At 36.8% G+C, this 26,780-nt stretch overlaps 1 protein-coding gene across 4 annotated transcripts in view; it reads left to right on the forward strand.

Moving 5' to 3' along the window:
* The window catches only part of CHN1 (chimerin 1), a 179,045-nt gene that overhangs the window by 120,873 nt on the left and 31,392 nt on the right, over positions 1-26,780 (forward strand). For 3 of the 4 annotated variants that reach the window (XM_019653728.1, XM_019653727.1, XM_019653729.1), the window contains one exon: positions 13,942-14,019. In XM_019653728.1, coding sequence (XP_019509273.1) covers positions 13,942-14,019 — 78 coding nt within the window. Of the gene's footprint in view, positions 1-13,359; positions 14,020-26,780 lie in introns of those variants that run through there. The other variant, XM_019653730.1, reaches the window with a different exon arrangement.

A 26,780-nucleotide genomic window follows, 5' to 3' on the forward strand; every position in this document is an offset into this window, starting at 1 on the left:
TTCTGATAAAAGGGCTATATAAGATGGTCAGCAAACTACCCTGTGGTTTGGTCATGCGAAGGCTTTTGAAGGCACTTCTGTATTGGAAGAAGAGAAAGTGATCCAGAATGGAGAGAAAGATGTGTGAAGTCACCTATTAGAGTCTCAGAAGGACCGTGAGAGTAGGAAGCAGCGTGGAAGGAAGGCATGGACAAGATTTTATGAATAAATTAAACCTTTGTTAAAAAATATGATTATTAGGATTAAAATTGGATGGGAAAATCAATTACCCATCTAATACTTATCCCAAATATAGTTAATTCATTAAATATGTAATTGTGTAATATCTGGTCCTTGCAAAAATAGCATAGGGCCCTATTCTCTGCTATCTGCCAGTTTCACTAATGCCTAGAACATAGTAGATACTAAATAAAATATTTATTGAATGAAAACTATTTAGGAGATCCTTGTACATACAGACAGTCCCCGAATTATTATATGATTTGACTTACCAATTTTTTTTATCTTCTGATGGTATGAAAGTGATACCCATTCAACTATTTTGTTTTGCACTTTCAGTACAGTATTCAATAAATTACATGAGAAATCAACACATTATTACAAAATAGGCTTTGTGTTAGATTATTTTGCTAATGTAATTGTTCGGAGCATGTTTAAGGTAAGCTAGGCTAAGCTATGATGTTAGGTTATATGTATTAAGTGCATTTTGACTTAACCATATTTTCAATTTACAATGGGTTTATCGGGACATAACCCCCATTGTAAGTCAAGGAGCATCTGTATATGCTTTGACCATTTCTGTATTTTCTTTTAATGAATTTGTGGTATTTACACTTTCTCAGGCCACATGTCCGGAACCCCAAATGCTCTTTTTTTTTTCTTCTTTTTAAGATTTTATTGGGGAATCGGAGAGAACGGCGTTGGGGAATCGGGGAAGGGGAACACACAAGTTGCTGTCCTTTTGTTCTTCAGTCTAGTTGTGGAGGACATCACTTCACTGGCACATGTTGGTATTGTGATCATTGTGCTCTTCCCGGCTGAGGCAGATAGGTCGCCGGCCATTGGAGGGCCACTCACGGTAGCTTACGGCAGCCCACTGCAGCCCCACTGCAGCCCGCCCAGTCACCAGTGACTCCCAGCAGCACAGCTCCAGGTCGAGCTGTTGTTCACAATCTTAGCTGTAGAGGGCAGTGTCACTGGCCCTTGTGGAAACCGAACTGGTGGCCCTGCTGCTCAGAGTTCACGCTCCCAAGCCAACTCTTAGCCAATGAGCTACTCGGCCGGCCCCTAAATGCTCATTTTTTATACTATATTACTTTAAAGATAAAATTTATTCTAATTATGTAATTACTTACTGCATTCGCCATTCTAGAATCTTTGTTATAAATATAAGACTTAGTTAATTGTTTACCCATGAGATTGGAATGGCTTTCTACCTTGTAAATTATGTATGTCTGTTTGGTGAATTTTAATGGAAGGTTAATTACCTATTTCTAAAGACAGTTTAATTAGATGCCCAAGAGATTACTCTCTCAATTCATTGGTTTGGAGGGTAGTCTTGTTGATTTGTTTTTATTTAAGGAACAGGAAAAGCCAGTGTGAAAACAAAAACAAAAAGGCATGCGGCTCAGTAACTCTCAGTTGACAGAGGATCTGCATCTATCTAAGGACAAGCAACATATCACTTTACCCGCCATCATCAACATAATGAAAAAGGCTTTTTCAAATGCCAGAAATTAATCACTAAGGCGGACCTACTTCTCTGTAGGTTGTAAGCCATTTGTCAGGCTTAGTAATGAATGGGGGAGTCATTTTCTGCTGTAAATGTTTCTGCCTACTGATGGGTCTGGGTCTTCGTAACCCTGGCTCTTAAGACAAGAGTCAGCCTAGTCACATGTTGTGTGATCATATGCCAAGGTCCCAGGGACACACAGCAGAGTAGAGAGAGGATAGAGTGTGAAGTCTGGAGGCCTGGGTGTCCATCATGGCTCCTTCGCCTACCAGATTATCGAGCAAATTGCCTGAATATCGCTGTATCTTCTTTCTGAAAAACAGGAATGTGAGGATGTAATGAAAAGGTGTGTGTGACAAAGAGCTTTATAGAATCTAAAGTTCTGTATAAGTGCTACAGAACTTTAGGGGGCAGTGTAAGAGCTGGATCTGAATTATTGTTTTTGTTTGTTTGTTTGTTTGTTTGTTTGTTTTGGTTTACCAAATGGGCAGAAGAATAAAGCCATTAAAGTTATGGTAAAGTAGGCCTAGAACGGGAGTATTAAGGCAGTTACCTCACAGTTTACTTCTTGCCCTGCAACATGGTGACTGAATCAGGCCCACTGCTGAAGGGCTCTAAGGCCTCCCTCAGTCACCCCAGCCTGCTCTCTGGAATCTAGATTATGCATTTCCTGCTGCGCAGGGATAAGCTCAACTTAAATATGACACATCTTCCTGGAGCGTCAGTTTTACTCAGTAGTCATTGATTGAACACATTTTTGTATTAAACATTTTATATGGGTACGTTCTGGGGAGCTTAGAGAGCCACCCCAGGGTCCCTGCACCTCCCTGTTCACTGTTGGTTGTTCTCAGGGAACATTTTGGTGGAAAGGGTAGGAAAACAGTGGCCTAAGCTTACCAGATATCCTTAGATAACATTTGACCTTATCAACCTAAGATCTTCAATTCAGTTGCTCCTTAAATTATCTCCCATTACCCTGTCCTTTGTAAAGAAGGAAAACACAGGGTGGATGCCTCTCACTACATAAAATGTCACTGAAAGATAGATGCTGAAGGATCCTTTAATCTCTTCTTCCTCCTCCTCACAGGAAGCTGGTTGCAGTCTGACTCTCTGTGTCTAATGTACTGATCATTTGTGGGGCCTGGTCCAGATGCCTCAAATCACTCTTAAGATGTTGAGCTCCATATGGGACACAGTATACAGATATAAAAAAATCTAATTATCTCTTGTGTAAAGGAGAACATTCAAGTTAGGGGTTGTTAATGTTCTCTCTTAATTTCATTAGGATCCTTTGAACTAACAGAAATTTCATAAAATGAAATGCTGTGGAGATGCTATGAAAAGTTTATTTTAGAAAGTGCCCAGATGCAAGCTATTTTTACTTTTTTAACATCATTATCTTGATGTAAACCATGCTGTGTAGCAGTGTCATTACAAAGAAGAGACAAGTTAATGTCTGGCAGTGAGGTGAAATATTAACACATCTGTGAATTATGCTCGTGCTTTATACTTCTCAGTGTAATTGTTTATGAAAGTGAAATCTTTTACCTTCAGGCTATTATTGCCATTTTCAAATGAAAAATAGGTTTCTAAAAGTATGTTTGTACTTCACATATATACTTCATACCATGAGTCAACATTTATCTCAATTGAAGCTTAAAATGGATATTAAAATAAATTATAGGTGGAATATTCTAATCAAACTACACACAGAGGAAATAAGCCTTTATGACTTAAATTTTAAAAAGTTGGTAACAGGTTCTTTTAAAAATAACCCAAGCCCAGAAACTAACAATAAAAAAAAATAAATTAAAAAAAATAAATAAATAAATAACCAAGCCTAATCAAATGGAAGTCACTACAGGAATGAGAAAACTAAAAATATGGTGCCTCACTTTTATGTTAATACACTCGCTTGCTTCTGTTAAATTGGTGATTGCAAAATATTCACTGGACTGCAGTAACTTGAAATAACCTCACATGGTGGTTTAAAATCTGAAAACACTCCTGGTAACATCAATCTGAGTCTGCTTTTTAGTTGTGTTTTTCTTATGTATATTACAACTAAAAGCTTTTTGAAAAATTAAAAATGTTTATGATGTAAGAGTTTTACACTGGATTTTAAGTCCCTAATTGTGATAAAGTATTAAAGCCTCTTTAATTTAATCTCCTCTATTGTTCCAAAATAATAATAGTGTTTCTTTATGTCTTGCAGGTAATAGGGATCAAAAATTTGGGTAAAACAAAAGCCAAAATATTAATGACACATTTCCCTAAGTAGTCCCTCAGGTTCACTTAGAGGAGAAAATGAGAAGTTCCCATGCAAGCCAATTCCATCTTTTCATTAGGAAGAACCAAGAAAGAATGTTGTTATCATCATCATTATGCATCCACCACTGACAATGGCCAAAGATTGGAGAATATTAGACTAAACTATTTTACCAATATTATTTAATTTTATATATAGTACATATATATAGTAACTTGTGGTTACATAATTTGGGACAGGAAAACATTTTCCACTTATTATATCTTCCCGAAGCACCTATTATATGAATTGTTATCAGTACATCAGGGCTACAATCTAATATCCTTTAAAAACATAAATGAAAAAAGACTGTCTTATGCATTATCGTTAAGATCACTACTTAAAATAAAATATTTGAGCAGAGATTCACAAAATCACAGGAAAAAGACACCTGGAAAAAGGAGACCTCAAGAGGTAGAAGTTGCTTATGTCCATTTAAGCACTGACTTAAAATGAGAGAGCCCCCACTGAGTGAACATTGAATATTCTAGTTCATTGGCAAGGCCATCCTAATCGGAGAGGATTCAACAAATATCTTAACTCTGCATTAAATATTGAGTTCATTGAACCCATTCCACTTGTTCTGATTCCATTCTTAACACTTCCTTTTTTTTGTTGCTGTTGTTTCCGATGTAGGTATGCTGCATTGGAAAATGTTGGTCACCCACTTTATATCTCATATCTTTGTATAAACTACTTTTACCTGTCAATTTCATGAACTGGTATTACAATTGTCAGCCTCCCTTTGAGAAGTAGATACGAGACTGAGTACTAGACAGAAGCCCATAGTATATTAGCCAGAGCTACCTCGTGGAGACTCACTGGAGATAGCTAAGCTGGCCTTTCCCCTGTAAGCACATCAACTCTTCACATTCCTGTGTTTTGAATGAATACGAACCTTCCTTTTTCCTTCTGAATTTCTATTAAAAGTGTAGAGAAGACCATGGAATTCACTTAGTACAGCTGGGATTTAGGAAAGTCCAGTGGCTTGGCTGGTACCAGTCAGATCCAGGCTTGAAAACCAGGCTGTGTGCCCTGTACCCGCTCTTCTCTGGGCCGGGTATTCTTCCTGCAGAGTGCAAAAAGCTCCCTCAATCTTCATTTCTGTTGTTTCTTGAAATAATAGGAATCCAGGGCTGTACTTTTTTGTTTGCATTGTGTTTTAAATGTCTTATGTTTATAAGTGGACATGTTAGAGTATACAGTTTGTTAGTGTCACTATTAGCTTAGTATAATTTCAGTTTATTATTCACTGAAATGTATGCACTGATGCACTTTATTGTTATCTGTTTAGATGGATATTAAGTTAATGCCAAAGGAGCTATGTAATGAGGACTAAGTTAGAAATTATAGTGTAACTGATGCCAGTGTCATAAAAATTTAGAGCCCAGGCACGATGTAAGAGCTTCCTGTGCAGCATAAAAAAGTTATTTATCCCAACATAACAAGGAATTTATAGAGTTCTGTATAGAAGTCTCTAATGTTTGACTTAAAATGCATTTGAAAATTTTTGATTAAATGAAGAATCTGGTACATACTATAAATTCAAATATAAGCAGTACTAAAATGGCTAGTGATCTAAGTGGTGCTAGAATATAAATGATCTAGAAATTTATTCAAATGATAGCCTTTTAAAATTGCATATTAAAAATAGATAATGTGAGAGGCAGGGTAGTCTAGAGGAAAGACACAGAATTTGAAGTCATGTAGATCTGAGTTCAAATCCTGTTCTCACCACATACTAGTTAGGTGACCTTCGGCAAGGTAATTAATCTCTCTGAACTTCTGTTTTTCATCTATAAAATATCTAACTTCATCATACATGTAAAGCATTTACTAGCACAATGTCATGTAGCTATTTGTTAATAAATGTAAGCTGACATATTGTTGTTAAGGACCTTGGAATATGTCTCACTCTTGATGCTAATTGAGAGAAATAAATTAGTTTACAAATTATAATTTGGGAGACAAAGGTATGAATAATCTGTGTATCTAGAGTGAGCTGAATTTGCTTGGATCTATAAACCTTGATATTGGAAAAGCTATGTTGTTTATATCTCAATTTTAACAGTTTATAGAGATTGCAGGAAAGGAGGGGAAACTTCTATTTATTATTTTCTGTGCCAGGAATAATGCAAAAAATGCCCCTCACATATTATCTCATTTAATTCTGAATAATTCTACAATGTAAGTACTTTTAATCCATTTTATGCATAAGGAAACAAAGATTGAAATAAATTCGTAACTAGACAAAGGGCATACCACAGCCAGTACATGACGGGTTAAAGTCAGCCCTTTTCTGGCTCCAGAGCCCATGATCTTGTTGTACTTGGTGAAAATGAGATGCTAGCTCAGCGCAAATCCAGTATTATTTACTAGACAAACAACAGAGTAGTGGAGTCAGTGGTGGAAATTTCTTTATCTGAAAAACAGCAAAAGTGTTCCTCTCCAAGGTCACCTGTTTCGCCCTTTCGTTCCTTAGTCCTCATACAACTCCCCACGCCCCACACATCATTTTTATAGTTCACTTCTCTGTATTACAGATGGTATGGACAAAGATAGCACAGAAAGGACTGTGGAATTGGCGCACTCCTTATCCTTCTTTTGCAGGCCAGACACTCTGATTCAGGTGAACATAGGAAGTGCTGTCATATCAAGGATGGCCAGAGTCAGGTCTAAGACAGGCCAAAGATTCCCAGTCAAAATAATCTAAATACTGCTGGGGTTTCCCGCAAGAATGACTTTGTAGGAGATGTGCCCTGCCAGTTTAGACCCCCACCCAGTTAAGCCATTTTCTTATATTTTATAGGCCCAAAATATGAGGGGGCTATCTCCCTAACATCTTGGATTTGTCTTCTACTCTCATTAAAAGGTAGCAGAAACAGCTGCCAGGCTTTGAAGACAGAAAACAGGAATTCAGATCACAGACTCCTCTTCTTGCCTGTGACCTTGAGCAAGTCACTCTGAGTGTTTCTTCATCTGTAAAACGTCCATTATACAACATACTCTCAAAACAGTTGTGACTAGTACGCATAAATAGGACAATGATATGAAGCACCAAACGTTGTTCCTGGATGCTTAATAAATGCACATAATCTCCTTTCCTTTTCATTTCCCACCCCCCCTCCACCTTGCTCTCTCAACTAACATGTATGTCATTTATTATGCCTTTTAAAACATAGGATTAGAACTAGAATCTGGGAAATGGGTAGTGACCATAATACAAAGGGAAGCGAGGAGTTTTCAGGTGTGTTTATGTGGTATAAACCAAAAGCAGATTCACCTACAAACTCCCTGAGGGCAGGAACCTTTGTCTTGTACTACACAGTGCACCCTGCAGCTAATAGCGGTACAGCACCCTGTGATACTATCATTTATTGAGTGCTTATTATAGTCTCCATACAGCCTTTTCCTCCTTTATGTGCTATCCTCTTTAAACTGCCCAGTAACCTGTAAGGTAGGTTATTATCATCCCTAGGATGTAGATGAGGTAACCAAGGCATCAAGCAAATCTCCCAAGGTCAAGATTCAAACTTCAGTGTCTCTGATTTCAAATCCCATCTTTATTATTATGATAATGCACCGTCCCCCAATTAAAATAGCTGCCTCCATTTGGTTTTACTTTTTTAACCAAATATTTATTGAGCCTGTATTTGTGCAAGCTGCTGTGCTACATTCAGGTTTTATACCACGATGTACGTATGAGGTGTGATTAAACAATATGGTGAATATTTTTTAAAAAAATGTATTACAGTAAAAGACACATTGCCATTATTCCCCCTCAAAATACTCTCCCTCACTTCAAACACACTTATCCCATCATTCTTGCCACTTTCTGAAGCAGTTCTGGAAGTCCTCTTTCACGAGTGTCTTTAGTTGCGCTGTCATGGCTGCCTCAATGTCCTGAATTGATTCAAAACATTTATTTTTCATGGTCATTTTGACTTTGAGGAAGAGCCAGAAGTCGCACAGTGACAGATCTGGTGAATAAGGTGGATGAGGACACACCGTAATGTTTTTATTTGACAGAAATTGTCACACCAGAAGCAACGTGTGACACGGAGCCTTCCGTTGTGATAAAAAAAAAAATACGTGAATGCTGCTGCTGAATGCCATCCAATGGAAAGGCAGAGATCTTCAATATAGGAAGTGGCATGTCAAACCTTAGTAACAGTGTGTGACAAGTTTCAACTTGTTTGGTACAGTCATGTGTGAGCTATGGTTGAGAGAAGGTGTGTTTTAAAGTATGTCGTAAATCATCCTCCATCTGACATGCTCCAGGTCTCACACCACTTCTGGTATATGGCAATTTCTGTCAAATAAAAACATTACGGTTTGTCCTCATCCACCTTATTCACCAGATCTGGCACCGTGAGACTTCTGGCTCTTCCCCAAAGTCAAAATGACCATGAAAGATAAATGTTTTGAATCAATTCAGGTTATCGAGGCAGCCACAACAGCGCAACTAAAGACACTCACAAAGGAAGACTTCCAGAACTGCTTCAGAAAGTGGCAAGAACGATGGGATAACTGTGTTCAAAGTGAGGGGGAGTATTTTGCGGGGGTTAATGGAAATGTGTCTTTTACTGTAATAAATTTTTTTAATCTAAACGTTCACTGTATTTTTTGGTCACACCACAATGCTATATGTAAGACCTAATGCTATAGAGCTGGCCGAGTGGCTCAGTTGGTTAAGAGCTCGCTCAAGAGCATGAGCTCTGAGCAACAGGGTCACTGGTTCGATTCCCGGCCCAAGCTGAGCTGCCAACAGGTGGCAGGATGGCTCAGCTAAAAAAAAAAAAAAAGATCCAATGTTATATAAAGAGCTACACGGATAACTGAGATATGAGGTAGAATGTGATATGCCTCATAATTAATGAACAAATGAAGGGCTCTGAAGTTCATAGTCAGGCAAGATCACATCTAATTGGTGCGAATCATCAACGGCTTCATGAAGGAGGGGGAGTTTGGATGGAGCCTAGAGATCTGCATTGCCTTCTGCATGTTCTGCACACTAAACTTGAGATCTAGAGATCTTAATTACTATTACTTTTCTTACCATCTATTGTTACTCATTGCTTACTCTATCTTAACATCTATTGCTACTCTTCAAAATTGAAAAGAGAAAATAACTAGAGAAACCACCTTGAATAGAGAGGAGAAAACACCTACCCTGAGACTCCAGTTACCTCTCATTTGCGTGGATATAGTGTAGAGTTCAAGAGCCCAATTCCTGTCTATTGCCTATACTAGCTGTGCACTTTTGGGAAGTTAACTTCTGGTAGGCCTCAGTTGTTTCAGCTATAAAATGAGGGTAAAATATATTCTTCAGAGGTGTTTTCTGTGGATTTAATGGGATTCTGTATGTCAAGTGTTGAGCTAGGTGCCTGGAACATAAGTACTTAGTAAACGATAGCCATATTTAATAGATGCTATAACTATCTACCTAAGTAGATGGACATGACCAGATATATAAAAGGGTGAGTAATATACATTTGCCTGAATCATCAGAACATTGATATTGGTTCTGAATTTTAGAGTTAGCAGTTCTTCCAACTTGAGAGCTCTCCAGCAGCAGAATGAATACAGAAATGCCATTGCAGTTATTAAGGGCACAATAGTAACCAAACCCCCAAACATTTTAAGGTAGCTAAGAACCTTTTCACCTGAGCAGTTTTCTGTCTCTTTATTGCCCTAGGTAGCTGCCCAAGTTGCAGTTAATCCAGTATTTCTTGATTAGGTAGAAAAATTACTCAGGAAGGACAGTCTGACTCTGCAGAGTCTACAGTACAGTTTGTCTCTCAGTGACGAAATATTCACTTTTACCCAGCCATGAATTTTCTGGATAACTCTACTATTAATATTTTTATGCTTTGATTGAGTTTTAGTTACTATACATGGAGGATTGGGGATGATCTATACTAAATGGCCTCAATCAAATACTCAGAAAAAAAAAACAAACAAGAAAGCTACCTGGGTTATATAGGTGATTGTTTTCTTGAACTTAGTAACTTAAACATTGTGTTAAACATCGTGGAGAAAAAAAATTACCATTACGTTTGCCTTCGGAATCTCTGTTTTTATCTGGTGCCTACTGAGAATCGGGTAATTTCACTTTAGGTTGTACATGACTGAAGTGTCTGTTTGCCTTTGTATTTTTAGTCATCACATGACCATCTAGGTCTAAGCTGAAGAGTAATTTAGGTTAGGCAAGGAAAGTTTTTTCCATTGTATTGCCTCTTGGAACAGGAGCATTTTTTGTTGCTTATTAATCACATAAGGGTATCAATTTATGGAAATGAAATATCTACAGAGGTAAATATTAATATGCCTTTTATTAGAAATGTTTTTAAAAGAATAAACCATTTTAAAAGACAGGACTATAGACTCAAGTACATTAAAAAAAATATTTGGGGATGTTGAGAAAATCAGTCATTCAATATTTCCAATATCTAGCATGGTTTAATTACCACTTCATGCCCTAATTAAACTAGACACTGCATTAGGCACATACCCCTACAGATTATGAAATCTGAGATAAATTGTTTGCACTAAGCAGATGGAATGAATCCATTTAAATATGGAGCTTTAGATTCTTTAAATACAGTGTAATATTAGAATCATAACGGGTTCAACTTAATTACTGTAGTATGAGGAAGCAGATGTTTGGGAAATCAATATGAGAAAACAAGCTTCTTACAGCACCTTAGTAAAAAGAATAGGTATTGCTCTTAAATGGAGGTGGATTCGAGTCTCTTACCCAGCCACCCTGCTTCTTTTTTAAAAAATTATTTCTAAAAAACTGTATTTTTAATGATTTGTTTTCACTTTTTTTAACTTTATTTTTAAATATAGTTGACATCCAACATTATATTAGTTTCAGTTGTTAAATCACAACATTTATATACCTTATGAAGTGATCACCACTAAGTCTAGTAACCATCTGTCACCATACATAGTTATTATGATATTATGGACTGTATTCCCAATGTTGTACATTACAGCCCCATGACTTATAATTGTATGTTTGTACTTCTTCATCCCCTTCCCCTTTTCTGCCTATCTCCCCATCTCCCTCCCCTCCGGCCACCATCAGTTTCTTTTTCTGTATCTATGAGTTTGTTTCTGTTTTGTTTGTTCATTTGTTTTGTTTTTAGAGTCCACGTTTAAGTGAAATCATATGGTATTGGTCTTTGTCTAACTTATTTCACTTATTACTCTCTAGGTCCATCCGTATTGTCATAAATGGCACAGTTTCACTCATTTTTATGGCTGAGTAATATTCCATTGTGTACACACACACACACACATCCATCTTCCTTATCCATTATCTATCAGTGGACACCTAGGTTGCTTCTATACCTAGGCTATTATAAATAATGTTGCAGTGAACATAGGGTGTATATCTTTTCAAATTATTGTTTTTATTTCTTCAGATAAATACCCAGTAGTAGAATTGTTGAGTCATACGGTAGTTCTATTTTTAATTTTTTGAGTAATCTCCATACTGTTTTCCATAGTGGCTGCACTAGTTTACCATCCCACCAGCAGTGCAGCTTCCTTTTCTCCACATCCTCCCCAATACTCTATTTGTTGATTTATTGATGATAGCCATTTTGACAGATGTGAGGTAATATCTCATTGTGGTTTTGATTTGCATTTCCCTGATTTAGTGATGTTGAGCAGCGTTTCATGTGTCTATTGGTGTCTGTTTGTCTTCTTTGAATAAATGTTTATTCCAGTCTTCTGCCCATTTTCTAATTGGATTTTTTTTTATGTTGAGTTGTATGGGGTTTTTTTAAATATATTTTGGATATTAACTCCTTATTAGATATAGCATTTGCAAATATCTTCTCCCATTCAGTAAGTTACCTTTTCATCTTGCTGGTGGTTTCCTTCACTGTGCAGAAGCATTTTAGTCTGATGTATTCTTACTGATTTTTGTTTTGTTGCCTTGGCCCAAGGAGTTATATCCCCACTCCACCCCCCAAAAATAAAATTACTAAGACTGATGTCAGAGAGTTACTGCCTATGTTTTTTTTCTTGGAGTTCTATCATTTCAGGTCTTACATTTAAGTCTTTAATCCATTTTGAATTTATTTTGTATATGGTATAAGAAAGTGGTCTAGTTTCATTTTTTTGCAAGTATCTGTCCAGTTTCCCCAACATCATTTATTGAAGAGACTGTCTTTTCCCCATTGTATATTCTTGCCTCTTTTGTCATATATTAATTGACCATATAAGCATGGGTTTATTTCTAGGTTCTGTGTTCTGTTTCATTGATTTATGTGTTTGATTTTGTGCCAGTATATTGTTTTGATTACTATAACTTTGTAGTATAGTTTGAAATTAGGAAGCATGGTACCTCCAGTTGGAGATTTCTTAAGATTTCTGGGGCTATTCGGGGTCTTTTGTGATTCCATGTAAATTTTAGGATTATTTGTTCTAGTTCTGTGAAAAATGTCATTGATATTTTGATAGGTATTGCACTGAATCTATAGATTGCTTTGGGTAGTATAGACATTTTAACAATATTAATTCTTCCAACCATGAGCACCCCAGCAGCCCCCTCTCTACATCAGCAAACAAACATCCAAGTGTCCTCTAAGTACAGTTACTCTGTATCTGGGACCTGTGTACATGAGGAATTATTCCCAGCTGGCTCCTACTATGCCCTGGCCTCAAGCTCTTTAAATAATGAATGTTGAGACTAAGAATTAAAATAATGGTTGGATCTATTTAAGTATAGACCACAACCCAGTAGGGAGACAAAACTGACCACTTCTGGGTGTTAACAATGTTCCTTGTTTTACAGGAAAATAGAATGATACCTAGTTAAACTTTTCTTTTTCATCGGCTTACCAGCTTTTGCTCATCTTTAATAAAATTTGCTTTTAGTTAACGAACTCAATCCATGCACAAAGGAGGGTATAGATCAGCCTTTCATAATGTACCTGGTAGTGGTACTTTCTTTTTAAAACCTGGTGCTGCATGTTAATTTTCCTTTGCTTTTAATAGGTAACAGTATATTCCATTTTGTAATGATGCATGACTCATTCATTGCTCATTGTCTTCCCACCGTTTTTTTTTTCCCCCTTGAGCCAACAAGAAAATCTTTCATGAGAGGAGGGAGACACAGAGTGAGTGAGTTGAGGAATACAGTACTTAAATACTGTTGCTTGATTTTCATTGGTTGTCTCCTTTCTTACGGCGACCAGTCTAATCCAGCCTTCCTTGTCAAATCCCTCCCCTCCCCCACGCACTGCTAGGGGCTGCACAGGGTGTCTTGCTAGAAACTGACTGCAGGCAGTATGTAGGCACCTTTCATTCAGAATGGACGTTCATATATTGAATAGAGAAGAAAGCTTTTAGAACTGTGTCATTTGTCAAAATTGGATGGCTTTTAAAAAGGAATAGAGAGATGCTGAATGTTTTGTATGTTAGCACTGGTTCTTTATTTCTGTTCAGACTCCTAAGTTTTCAGAAGCTTAAATATAGAGCCCTTTAAAAAAAAAAAAAAGGAAGAAAGAAGAATTCTTCTGGTTAGTCGACCTCTTTTTAAGAAGTGCTTCATCATCCTCCTCCACTTCTCCGTGGTGTTTCCCTGCAGCTCTCTGTAGGTTAGGGTTCTGTGCTGGCTGGCAGAATGCTCATTTGTTAGCTGAATACAGGCTTCATCGACAGACATAGATCAATATAGGTTTTATTTCTTTCTGTGAATTCCAAAATGCCATCCAAAGAGTCTTGGTCGGGTAGGAAAACTAATAGAGCTGCAGTTCACAAATCAAAGCAAGAGGGCCGGCAGCAAAATTTATTGATAGCAGCCTTGGGAATGAAACTGGGTTCTCAAAAGTCGTCCGTGACAATCTGGCAACCTCTGAAACTCTTTGCTTATTCGCAGTTGACATCACTTGTTAGAAGAGCAACTCTGAAAGAAAACGAGCAAATTCCAAAATATGAAAAGGTTCACAATTTCAAGGTAAGAATATTTGTTTTTAACCTTTGCTTATAAGAAAGGAAATGTACATTACTTGAAATATACAATGTTAAAGGAATATCTGCTGATGTCTTTTTAAAACTAGGATGACTGGACTAAAACGTTCTTGCTATTTCAGCAATGAAGATGTTTGAAGCAGGATTTTACTTAAAGACTAGCTGAATAAAGCTAATAGAATCCAACCCCATTTTCTCTAATGCTGATTTAGTACTCTGTTTAATCAGTGTATCTCAGGGGTAAAGGTCTTGACTGATATTTAAAAGGTCTCATTTGATAATGATTTTGGTGTTAATTTTATTTGTGATGCAAATATGACTCACTACCTTTGTTGGCTATTTCGTGAGAGGATTAGATCTTATCTCTTCATTTCTGGGAAAAAGCTTTGGCTCTCAGAGTCATGTGCTGTTGCATCTGGATTGAGCAGATGGTCTGCATTTCCCAGTTGCTGTCTTTCCTCTGTTAATGGATTGACCACGATGAAAGGAGACTGACAACCATGGGAATGTAGATGCTGCTGACACGAGAGCAGCTTCTCTTCAGCTTTTGAGTATTTGCTTTCACCTTATGTGTGTGTAGTTTTTCATTATTGTATTAATGTGTTTTACCAACTGTGATCATCTTTGATCAAGGTGATGTGTGTGTTGATTTCAAGCTGTGTGTAGATCTTTCCTGTATTTATAGCATGATATGAGGCCTTGGAGTGCAGTCCTTTGCAACCTGATTTCAAGAGAACATACAATGTGAGGCCACGCAGAGGAGACCCAGTTACACTTAATGGCATTTCTATAGTAACTTCCCGGTAGTTAAACAACTCTATGATGAAGTTCTTGACACATGAATTTTTTAGCTTAGATAAAATGTCATTAGTTTTTATATTAGGGGGTATCTGATTTCAAAAGATGTTAAAAGCTGATCATCCATTTGTTTATTAATTTATTCAACATTTATTCAGCAGATAGAATGTACCACGCTCTGTAGCAGGAAATTTCATTCCAAATTTGCAATTCATCCTGATTTTTAACACCATTTTTTTTTACTTAAATGCCAAATACAAAGCCCCATAAATGCTCTGCTTTTTCCATAGTGAGGAATAGATTTTTGTGATCTTGGGATAAAGGATACATTCCAAAATGTATGGGATGTGTAAAGATTGCTAATATAGCAAGGTAAACCAAAAAGCATTTTTCTTCTCCCTCTTTAATCATATCATTAATGCCTTACCTTTCAGCCAGTATCTTTGATTTAAAATTAAATAGACCATTTAGTATGTGCACATCTTCCATTTATGAACCTAAATAACGCAGGTTACTAGGCCTCAGTTTGTTCTTGCATATACAACTTGGTCTTAAAGGACTTTTATCAGGAAAATGACCCCAAATAAATCTTTTAGCAAACATAAAGTTTATATGCATATTTGGTCCCAAAAATAGCAGTTTAGGTTCCTAAGCAAGAAACTATGCATACTGTTTAGAAATAGCTGAGATTTTAAAATATAACTCCAAAGATGTTCCCTCTGGTGTGTTCAGCAGAAACAAATTGACCTATTAAAGGATACCATTTTAGTGCTAAGTCAAGTTCATTATGCATGCTTTCTATCAATATTAATTAAAAGCAAAACATAGGTTTATTCAATGAGTTGCCTAAACCAGCATATTGATATTCTCCCTCTCTCTCTCTCTCTCTCTCTCTCTCTCTCTCGTTGTATCTTTCAGTAGTTTCTCAATTTTAATTTAACACATGGTTTTCATGAGCAAATTTTGTACAGCCAGAAAGTGCTGACTATGGGACCAACTGTGCCTGTTAGCTTGGTACCCAAAGATATTTGTCTTAAAGAAAAAGGCATGTTAGAAAGTAGAAGCCTGCTTCCTTCTCTGGAGCTAAAAAATTAAAACCAGCTTGGGCGTACTGTTTTTTAAAAAAAGCATGCTCAAGAAAGAGGAGAGAGCTCGTGTTAGACAGTAAGTTGCATTACATATTTTTTAGAGTTGCTAATAAGGTCAGAAGTCTTAGAATTTGACTCTTTCCATTGCAAATACTTTGTCATTTAAAAAATGTTTCTATGGTGGGACATTATAAAAATGAGAAAAGAAGGTGGGGGGAGTCATACTTGACTTCCGAGAACATCCCCAAAAGAATTCAGACTCTGTGGCAGGAGCAGTTGTCTCCCACACAAATGTTCATTTAGAAGGTCACTGTGATATGTAAATATAAGTTCAGTGATTGATTGTGGGAAAAACACCAAGCATTTACATAATGATAACCATTCACATGGCCATGCCATTGACAATTTTCTATGTTGGTAAAAGTGTATTATGCCTAACCACAAGCCCACTCACCAAAACCTCATTTCAATGTGGTTTTCTTTTTTGCTTCTTGAACTGCCTTGTTATGTAACGTTGCTCTGTGGTGTTGAACAGCTGCCAAATCTTATTTCAGGGGTAAAGCCAAGAGTGTCTTATGTCTTATACCTTTGGTGAAAGCATTCACCAAGGTAAAATCCGAAAAAAACTCAACTGGGCCTAACTCCAGACAAATGTGTATTTTTTTAAGGGTTTTAGAAAAGGGGAGAAGGCTTCCCATTTTGTTGTGTTATATAATACAGTCTTTTTTTCCTTTCTTTTTATTGTTACTTATAAGGATTTGATAAAGAATCAATCACAAGGAAGATCATGGTCTCTTAGGGGGATCATCATTTTAAAAATAAGTGCACCACGCTTTTTTAAACACGATTACCCTATAAGTTGTCAACATAACTTAGAGCGAAAATAATTTTAACTGTCTCCTGGATCAACCTTTCATTTTAAGAACCACCCCCATCCTAACACAAGAAAGAGAAAGAAGCTAATTTCTTGAGCAGACTTTAAACTAAACAAAAAACCTCTGACATTAAAAGTCAGACACAGGTAGCCCACCAGCATCCCACCCACATCTGAGGCTCTCTGGATAGAATGATAATGAAGTCCCAGCCCTTGCCCTCAGGAACTTGCTTATTATCTATTTGTATGACCTTGGGCAGATTGCTTTTTCTCTCTATAAATCTCTGTTTCAACATCAGAAAAATGGAGTTCCTGGTATGTGTAGGTACATGGTAGCCACTATTTTTGTTATTACAGAATTCCCCTAAATGGGTACTTTTTTTCTGAATCTATACCAAGACTGTTTTTCTTGCCCAATTATAGAGGTCATGACGCAATTGAGAGCCCTGGCATGATTGTGGGGGCTAAAGAAAGTTCTTGCTTCTTTCTTAACTCCCAGGCAGGGTTAGATATTATATAAGAGCAGTTGCATTATCATGCACTAACACAATACAAGGAAATCCTCTGTATTTCTTTTACTCCCACCAAATTATTCAGTGTTTCATTTGGTATGTTTAATTCCGATAGCTATAAAATAAAACCAAGATCCCATACAGTAACAACAACAGAAACCTGCCTACTTAGGCAAATTAAATAATTTTTTTTTAAAATTAAGAATTACAGTGAGTAGATACTTTAAAATATGAGTTTAGTTCTTTTTTAAGGTAGCTTTGAAGTGACTGGTTGATTTTAGAGTTTCAGATACTTATATTTTGCATATAAATGAAAGATGTAACATATTATATTAATAGACTTAATGTTGCCAAGATAATATGCAAGCAGTGAATCCTGAAATGTGAATTGATACTGCAATTAAAATAACTCTATAATATGAACCTTGTAATATTCAGTAAAGTTACTGATTCAAGACCTACTGGGATAAAGTGATGATAGTGAACCATCAGTCCTGGCCAACAGACTAGATATTCTGCTGGTTAATAAACTGAAGGGTAGGAATCGCCAGCATCCCTGCTGAAAGTGGCCTTTTCTTTCTTTTGAAGGACACAGGCAAATCCAAGCCCTATGTTCTTCATTTGATTCACATTTGAGAATAAATACAAAATGAACCAGCAAATAATAAACAGATATACCATATTTTGCCTTATATAATGCGCTTCTGTGTATAATGTGCACACACGTTTTTGGCCCAAACTTTCAGGGGGAAAAAACCTTTCATTTTAAGTTTAATTCAAATTTTTATTTGTTTACATTTAGTACTTGTTTCTTGTATTATAGAGGAATTTTAGCATTTTTTAACACATATTATGATACAAGAAATTTTATGTAACAAATAATAAAATAATTTACAAAACATAAGAACAGATACAAGGTACAAGAAATTTTATGTACCAGTAACAAATTTATGATATTTAAAAAAAAAAACACTATTTACGATATTTACTCATCATAGAAGGCCAAGAACTCGTTGTTGCAAGTTCATCATCAGTTCAACAAAACCAATGATCATATTCCAGGGTATTATTTTGCCTATGGATATTGTTATTGATTTCTAGAGTTACACTTTTTACTCATAAGCTTAAATACAAGAATTAAAAACATTTATATAGATACGAAATTAGTACAACCCATATATAATGCGCATCCTTATTTTTCCCTCACAAATTTGGGCAAAAAGTGCCCATTATACATAGTTAAATACAGTAGTATGAAATGTTGAGTTAAACTACATGATCAATAAGTTCTCTTACAGCTCTAAAATTCTGATTAAATTATATTGAGAAGCATTTGAGTTGTTAATTATTCTATTTTCCATTATTGAAACTTGTTAAGGCCCATATAGGGAGAACTTTTTAATATATTAATTTTTTAAAAGAATCAAAATAAACTATGAAAGACTATCTTTAAAAACTAGTTATATTAACAGTGAGACATCATATTCAAGGACTGTGCCTACCACCTTCCCCAGCCTTGTCTCTCCATGCTTCCTTTCCCTGTCCCCACATCTAGTATAATGCCTCACAGATGCTCAAGAAGCATCTACTGAATGACTAATAAATGCACACTGTATCTCTTGGGGGACTTTTGTTGTTGTCGTGGTGGTGGTGGTGGTTATTTTGAAACCACTTCTATGGCAGCAGGAAATTTAAACACAAAAATAGATTCTTCTAATCTTAAGGCCTATATTATTACAAATGGGGTTTTGAAAAATCAGATTCCTGTGAGTTTTTAAAATGAAATAAAACCTCAAATATCATGTTGTATTTGTCAGGAATATCTGTGTTCACATTTTTAGCTTAGAGATTTGAATATTGTTTTCAATTAAGAGTAATATAAAATAAGTTAAATGCAATATGATAAATTGGAAAAGGCAGCCTGGAACGTCTCCTCATAAGCTTCAGCAGTGATGTCACTCATGGTTGTCTCACCTATGGATATAAACATGGAGTGTCCAAAATAAACATTGTAAAGGAAAGATGTTTTTCTCCAAATAGATTAAATCAAATTATAATAATATATCTTTATATTTTACATATATATGTATATGTATGTGTATACACACACACAATTCCTAATTCTTAATGCGGATCACTTGCAAGAGAAGATGAAAATAAAGATCAGTGCGGAATAGGGGTTATTTCTGCCTAGGGCAGTCGGACTTGGAGAGAGCTGATGGAGAGAAAGTAGGCGATTGGACAAGATCCTCTATAAAGTCCTGTAGGCACTGTATTCCTGTTGCTATCTGGTAGTTATCAGATGCTGTGGAAGCCAAAAATAATGAACACACACTACTCTGCTTTTTACTTTTTACTTGTGCCCCTGCTGGTGGTGAGGAGGACCACAAAGGCTCACAAATTTCCATCCGGGCCTCCATACTGCCTCTCAGCATTGTGGCCCTTTCTGTCTCAGCCCTGTCTATCCTTTTTATGGTTTATAATTCTGTATGGAGAACTGGTTATGAGACCTCAAACACAAATCTGTATCATTGAGGTCTTTGGAAAGGTTCCTGCCTGCCGTTAATAATTGAAAAAGAAACATTACACAAGCTTCTTGTTGGTTAGCACATGGCTGCTTGTACTTCTTCATAGCCATTGTATGAGGCTGCAGAATTTTAAATGCTATACTTCACTCAAGATAAACCCATGATATCATGGAATGGAAGAATTAATATTGCTAAAATGTTTATTCCACCCAAAGTGATCTACAGATTTGATGCAATTCTTATCAAAACCACAAAGACGTTCTTTACAGAAATAGAAAAGGCAATCCTAAAATTCATATGGAACCACAAAAGACCCCAAATAGCCCAAACAATCTTAAGCAAGAAGAACAAAGCTGGAAGCATCACATTTCCTGATTTCAAAATATATTTCAAAGCTATAATAATCAAAACAGTATGGCACTGGCATAAAAACAGACATATAGACTAATGCAACAAAATAGAAAGCCCAGAAATAAATCTACACTTGTACAGTCAACTGATCTGCAACAAGAATAGAATAGTCTCCTCAATAAATGTTGGAAAAACTGGATATCCACATGCAAAAGAATGAAATTCATCCCTTATCTCACACCATATACAAAAATCAACTCAAAAAATGGATTAAAGACTTACGTGTAAGCCCTGAAACCAAAAAACTACTAGAAGAAAACATAAGAAGAAAGCTTCTTGCCATTGGTCTGATCTGTGGGTTTTTGGATATGACACCAAAAGCACAGGCAACAAAAGCAAAAGTAGACAGTGGGATTGCATCAAATTAAAGAGCCTCTGCACAGCAAAGGAAACAATCAACAGAGTGAAAAGAATGGGAGAAAATATTTGCAAACCATATATCTGATAAGGGGTTAATGTCCAAAATATATAAGGAACACATAGAACTAAATAGCAAAAAAGCAAATAACCCAATTTTAAAATGGGCAAAGGACTTGATAGGCATTTCTCAAAATAAGATTATACAAATGGCCAACAGGTACATGAAAAGATGCTCAGCATCACTAATCCTCAGGGAAATGCAAATCAAAGCCACCTCACACCTGCTGGAATAGCTGTTGTCAAAAAGACAAAAGATAACCAGTGTTGATGAGGCTGTGGAGAAAAGGGAACCCTGGTGCACTGTTGGTGGGATTGTAAATTGGTGCGGCAATTATGGGAAACAGTATGGAGCTTCCTTAAAAAATTAAATTAGAACTAACTTGTGGTCCAGCAATAAGTTGCCTTTTAACTTTATTGATTGTCTCCTTTGCTGAGCAGAAGATTTATCACTACAAGTCTATGTTTGCTTTTGTTGCTTTAAAATTTGGAGAGTTTTAGAAGTTTGTCTTTCTTACTGTTAGTGGGATTTACCAGGTATACTGTTTTTTGGAATTAAAAAATATATAAGAGAGTAAACATAAATTTAGGGGAAAGATTTTTGCAAGCTTGCCTTTGTCATTAGGAGGCTGTTAGTGGAACATATTAAGTGTACTATTTCTTTTATGTAATTAAAAACCAAACAATTAAAAAACAAAACCTGAGGCCAGCCTTTGAAATTAATTTTTAGGGTTGCCACTTTTAAACACCTTAAGAAGCCTGGCTCTCTCACCAGAACCTATCCTAATTCTTATTCCCAACCAATATCCTAATTTGAGACCCTCTGGCAGAAAACTACATCAAATGTGGCATTCATTTCTCCATCATGTATGTCCAGCCTACTGACAATGTTTTAGAAAACCTGGTATCTCCAAAATTTATCCCAAAGTAGGGAGCCAGCCTGGCATGTGATGCCCAACACAATAACAAGTCAAGGATATAAACATAGGAAGAATGTACAATTTAAATAAATCACCTCTTCAAAAATTCTGTTCTCTTAATACTTTAGTTTATGTGTCCACACAATAATCTAGCCTTCAAGGATTGTTTTTAACTACATTTGGGACATATTGGTACTTTAATGGCAACTTTTATAGTCAATTGTATCATAACTCCATTCTCCCTTTCCAGATTTAGCTGAGGATTAAGTCTTCTATCCTGCTTATTTTGTAAATTAATAGGAAAGATACATATGTAATATTTTATATTTCTATTTTTCAAAACCTTGTTTAATTAAATTATACTGTCATACGTCATCTTTGTGACTCACTATGTCACCATTCCTCAGAGGACAAAGCGTCTTACTTAGGAGTGAGGCCTACTGTGGCTTCAAGAAGACAGTCAAAGGATGTGCCTGAAAAATACATAAATATCATAACATCTTACCTCAGTTATTATCTATATTGTCAAGTTCCCTATTATCTCAATACACTTACCATCATTAGTCAGATTGATTATTCCTATATAGTATTACATGGAAAATACCACTGCCTTCATCAAAGAGCCCAAAGGGCAGAGAGAGAAAAGAAACATGCATATACACCAAAGGAAGTGGCATATGGGTCTAAGAAAGATTTTTTTAAGTGAAGAGAATACAAGGTCTGACAATTAAGCTTGCAAACTTGTTGCAACAATGTTGCTAACCTTTTTTGATATCAGAGGGATTATTTGTTATGAATTGTACCAACTGGACAAACAGTTAACCAAGTGTACTATTTGGAAGTACTGAAAAGGCTGCATGAAAAAGTTAAGACAACATGAACTTTTCACCAACAATTCATGGCTCTTGCATCATGACAATGCACCAGCTCACACAGCACTGCCTGTGAGGGAGTTTTTAGCCAGCAAACAAATAACTGTATTGGAACACCCTCCCTACTCACCTGATCTGGTCCCCAGTGACTTCTTTCTTACCTAAAGATAAAGGAAATATTGAAAGGAAGACATTTTGATGACATTCAGAACATCAAGGGTAATATGACAACAGCTCTGATGGCCATTCCAGAAAAAGAGTTCCAAAATTGCTTTGAAGGGTGGACTAGGCCCTGGCATTGGTGCATAGCCTCCCAAGGGGAGTACTTCGAAGGTGACCGTAGTGATATTCAGCAATGAGGTATGTAGCACTTTTTCTAGGATAAGTTCATGAACTTAATTGTCTGACCTCATACATGCAAATACTGATTTTTCTTTCTTAAATTTTACCAAACTAATGCTGGTATCTGGAAAATCACTACAAATTATTTTCCTGACAAACATCAAAAACACCATTTTTATTTTAGGTTTATTCTTCTTAAATTATCTTAAGATTCTTCTGGTTGCAAAATAGGAAAGCTAGAAAATGGGAAATAGCCCAGCAGTGTTATACTTCTGAAGAACATCATCAACTGCTTATTTTCTATATTTTTTTATTCTTTGAGGAACAAAAATAAAACTTGGGTGGTTTTTTTTTTTAAGTGTTATCCAGATGTAAAAATTAAAAAGAAAAGAATGTATCAATGTTTAGGTCACAGGAGCCAGAGGATTCTTGTTATATTAGGTGATACCCTCCATTCTGTTGTATCAGAGATGAGGTTTTGGCTATCTGTGTAAATGGATATGCCAGAATTAAGCCTAAAATATCAGGCTCACTCTTTGTCTTTTGTAGAACTCCCCCTGTTCAGAGTTCCAGCTCTCCAAGCACCATACCCTAGTCCCTGCTGTGGCCCTGCCTCACGAGCTTGGACAGTGCCTTTGTTCATAAAGAGAAGGTCCATCTCTAGGAGACATGCTATTTTGCTTTGATGGTTGCTATTACAGCTCGTTACTCCAAAATTGTATGACATTGCTTCAGTGTGTCATTTTAAATTTGGAGCCCATGATGATACTTACCATTTGTTGGAAAAGATTCATTTCACGTGTCAGAAAGCCCAACCCGTGCTCTCTAAGACAAAAAGGGAAACCACTGGCTCACACAGCAGGAAAAGTCTGGTGGTACTAGAAGGTATCCTTTGATCCAGGCGCTTAAAATGCCGCCAAAGCCCTGTCTTTGAGCTCTGTCTTCATGTTTAGGCTCCCTCTGATGACAACATTGCTAGCAGAGGCTCCCGCTCTATATATTCTTCTATTCGAGTCAGCTGCAAAGAGACCCTGTTTGAGCAAAGGACTGGGCTTAGTAGGCCCACCTCTGAACCAAGTAGCTCTGGTTTCGGGAGAACAGAATGTGCTGACTGGCTTAGATCTAGGTCACATGCTGTGCCCTGGAGCTGGGAATGAGGTCAGTTCCATACAGTCACATAGATTGAGGACTGTTATCCAAAAATAAGACATTTATTCTTTGTGGTTTAAAAAATAAGAAATGCCCACTACAACATTAAATGACAAATGAAATCACCACTTACAAGATCCTAGTATACAACCTACTAAATATACCAATGTTAATGTAACACTTTGCTGGGAGAGGCGTACCAGTGAGCACAACGACAAAGGAAGCCTAAAGCAGTTCAGCCTATCTAAGTGACATTGAGAATTGGCTGGTTATGTTAATATTATATTACAGTAAGTCCCTGACTTACGATCGAGTTCCGTTCCGGGAGAATGTTTGTAAGTCGGATTCGTTCGTAAGTCTGACAAAGTGAGTCTTACACACCTTTGACACAAATATACAATGTAAAGCCAGTGGTTGAACAATTCATGTTATAAGAACAAGTGACGTCTGCCATCTTTTCATCTCGGTCCAATCTCTCAATTATTTTCACTTTTGTTTCCATGGTTATTGCTTTGCACTTTCTAGCAGTCCACAACACACACACACACACACACATCACCAGTGCTTTTTCTCTGGCTTCCGGACATCCTGGGCTCTGATTGAGCCCTGTACTACTGTACACTATCGCACTGTACAGTAAGCACACAGCAGCACAACTGTGACAATGTCCGGCAGACACGTGAGCTACTTCCGCGATTTGTTTGCATCTACGAATGTTTGTAATGCGAGGTCCGTTTGTATCTGTGAAAGTTCACAACTCAAACGTTTGTAAGTCGGGGACTACTGCACTCATGTAGTCACTGAAGCCCAGAGAAGCCCAAGGTTCAAGCTCACGTGAAAGATCAATTTTGGAAACAAGAACATAATCTGAAGTTCACTTTCAGCCATGATGGAAGAAATAGATATACTTTCCCATCTTAGACAATGAGAAAACCAAAGAAAGTATATAAAACAACAGTCAGACATTGAATAACAGGTAGTATGGCACTGTGATACATGAAAGAAGAACCACAAGCAAGATGAGTGTTAAGGTTGCGCTTGCTTACTTCCTGAAGGGAAGCCATAGCACGTGGAGGGGGAGTCCCAGGAAAGCCCAGTGCTCTAGCCAAGCTGAGGACACAGAGATTGGAGTTTGGCAAGGTAAAGTAGCTATAATTTGTGGGATAGAGTTTCTGGGAGGACAGAGCTGTACACAGAAAGAGCTCAAGAGATCTGTAAAGGAGTCTTCTTGAGTCTTTGAGTACTTATCTATACATGCATGAAAGAAAACCTTTGGAAAATCACCAGAAAAGCAATAGGCTGAACAATTACTGAAATTCACCCAGGGCTGAGAGTAGTTTTGCCTACCAGTAGGAGTGGAAAGACATCATAATTTCTGAGGCATTGTTTAAAAGTCCTCAAAGGGGTATCATTTTAGTAGCATGACTAAATTAGCAGTAGACAAAAGGCTACATTGAGGAAGAAAATACATACTTATTTAAAGTGATCCAAATGAAATCTCTAGAGATGAAAAATATATCTGAAATGAAAAATACACTGGATGGCATTAAAAGCATATTGTACCACAGAAGAAAGCATTAGTAGACCAAGACATAGCAATAGAAAATATCCAAAATAAATTTTTAAAGAATTTTTTAAAAAATGAATGCAGCATTAGTGACCAGTAGGATAATATCAAACAATATAACTTAAGTGTAATTGGAGTCAGAAGCAGTGATAGGGGCCAGGGAACAGAACAATTATATGAATATATAGTCATGTATCACTTAACAAGGGGGATACAGTCTACGAAATGCATTGTTAGGCAATTTCAGTGTTGTGTGAACATCGTAGAGTGCACTTAACGCCAACCTAGATGGTATAGCCCACTATACACCTAGGCTGTATGGTAGAGCCCATTGCTCCTGGGCTACAAATGTGCTCCTAATACAGCATGTTACTGCACTGAATACTGTAGACAGTTGTAACACAATGGTAAGTATTTGTGAATCTAAACTTATCTAAACATAGAAAAGGTAGAGTACAAATATAAATGGTGTGTGCACACATTGGGGAGGCAAGGGGAGGGTTGTGGAGGGAGGCACCTTTGGAGACAGGGTAGATGTCAGGAGGCGGAAAAGAGGAAGGGAGAGAAGGGGAGAACAGAGATCAAAAGAGACCCAGAGAGAGAAAGCTTGAGATGAGAAATAATAAAAGGGAGAGGGAGAGAAAAGGAACAGGACTCGGAGGAAAGAGAGATAAAGAGAAATGGAGGGAAGGGAAGTGAGTTTGTGAGCACGAGTGTGAGTGTGTGCACGCACGCAGGCAGGTGGGAGGCTAGTGGACAGCATGCTGATCCTCCTCATCTGTTGAACTCACCCAGAGCTAGCAGTAAATTCAACATCATAGTCAGGTCCAGCCTTTTCTTTCAACATCGCAAACAAAATTTTGCTTATAATCTATTATAATCTTATGGGACCACCATTGTATATGCAGTTCATATACGCAGTTGATCAAAACATCGTTATGCACACATGACTATATAATGACCAAAAATTTTGTAAATTTGCTGAAAACCCACAGATCCAAGAAGTGCAGTGAACTCCAGATAGAAAAAAACATGAAGAAAACACCACCATGGCACATCATAGTCAAATTGCTAAAAAACAGTGCTAAAGGGAAAATTGAGAGACCAGCCAAAGATACAGAAAGAAAATCAGGTTACAGGAAAGAACAATTTTCTTCCTAAAGTGGTATTTCTTTGCCTCAGCCTGAGAAGTGAAGTTGTTCATCCCTCACATATAATAACAAAATGTATAGAGGACATCTCTAGCATCTAGAAATTAAGCATATGTGC

Source organism: Hipposideros armiger, unplaced genomic scaffold, assembly GCF_001890085.2.
Source record: "Hipposideros armiger isolate ML-2016 unplaced genomic scaffold, ASM189008v1 scaffold_205, whole genome shotgun sequence".
Lineage (NCBI taxonomy): Eukaryota > Metazoa > Chordata > Mammalia > Chiroptera > Hipposideridae > Hipposideros > Hipposideros armiger.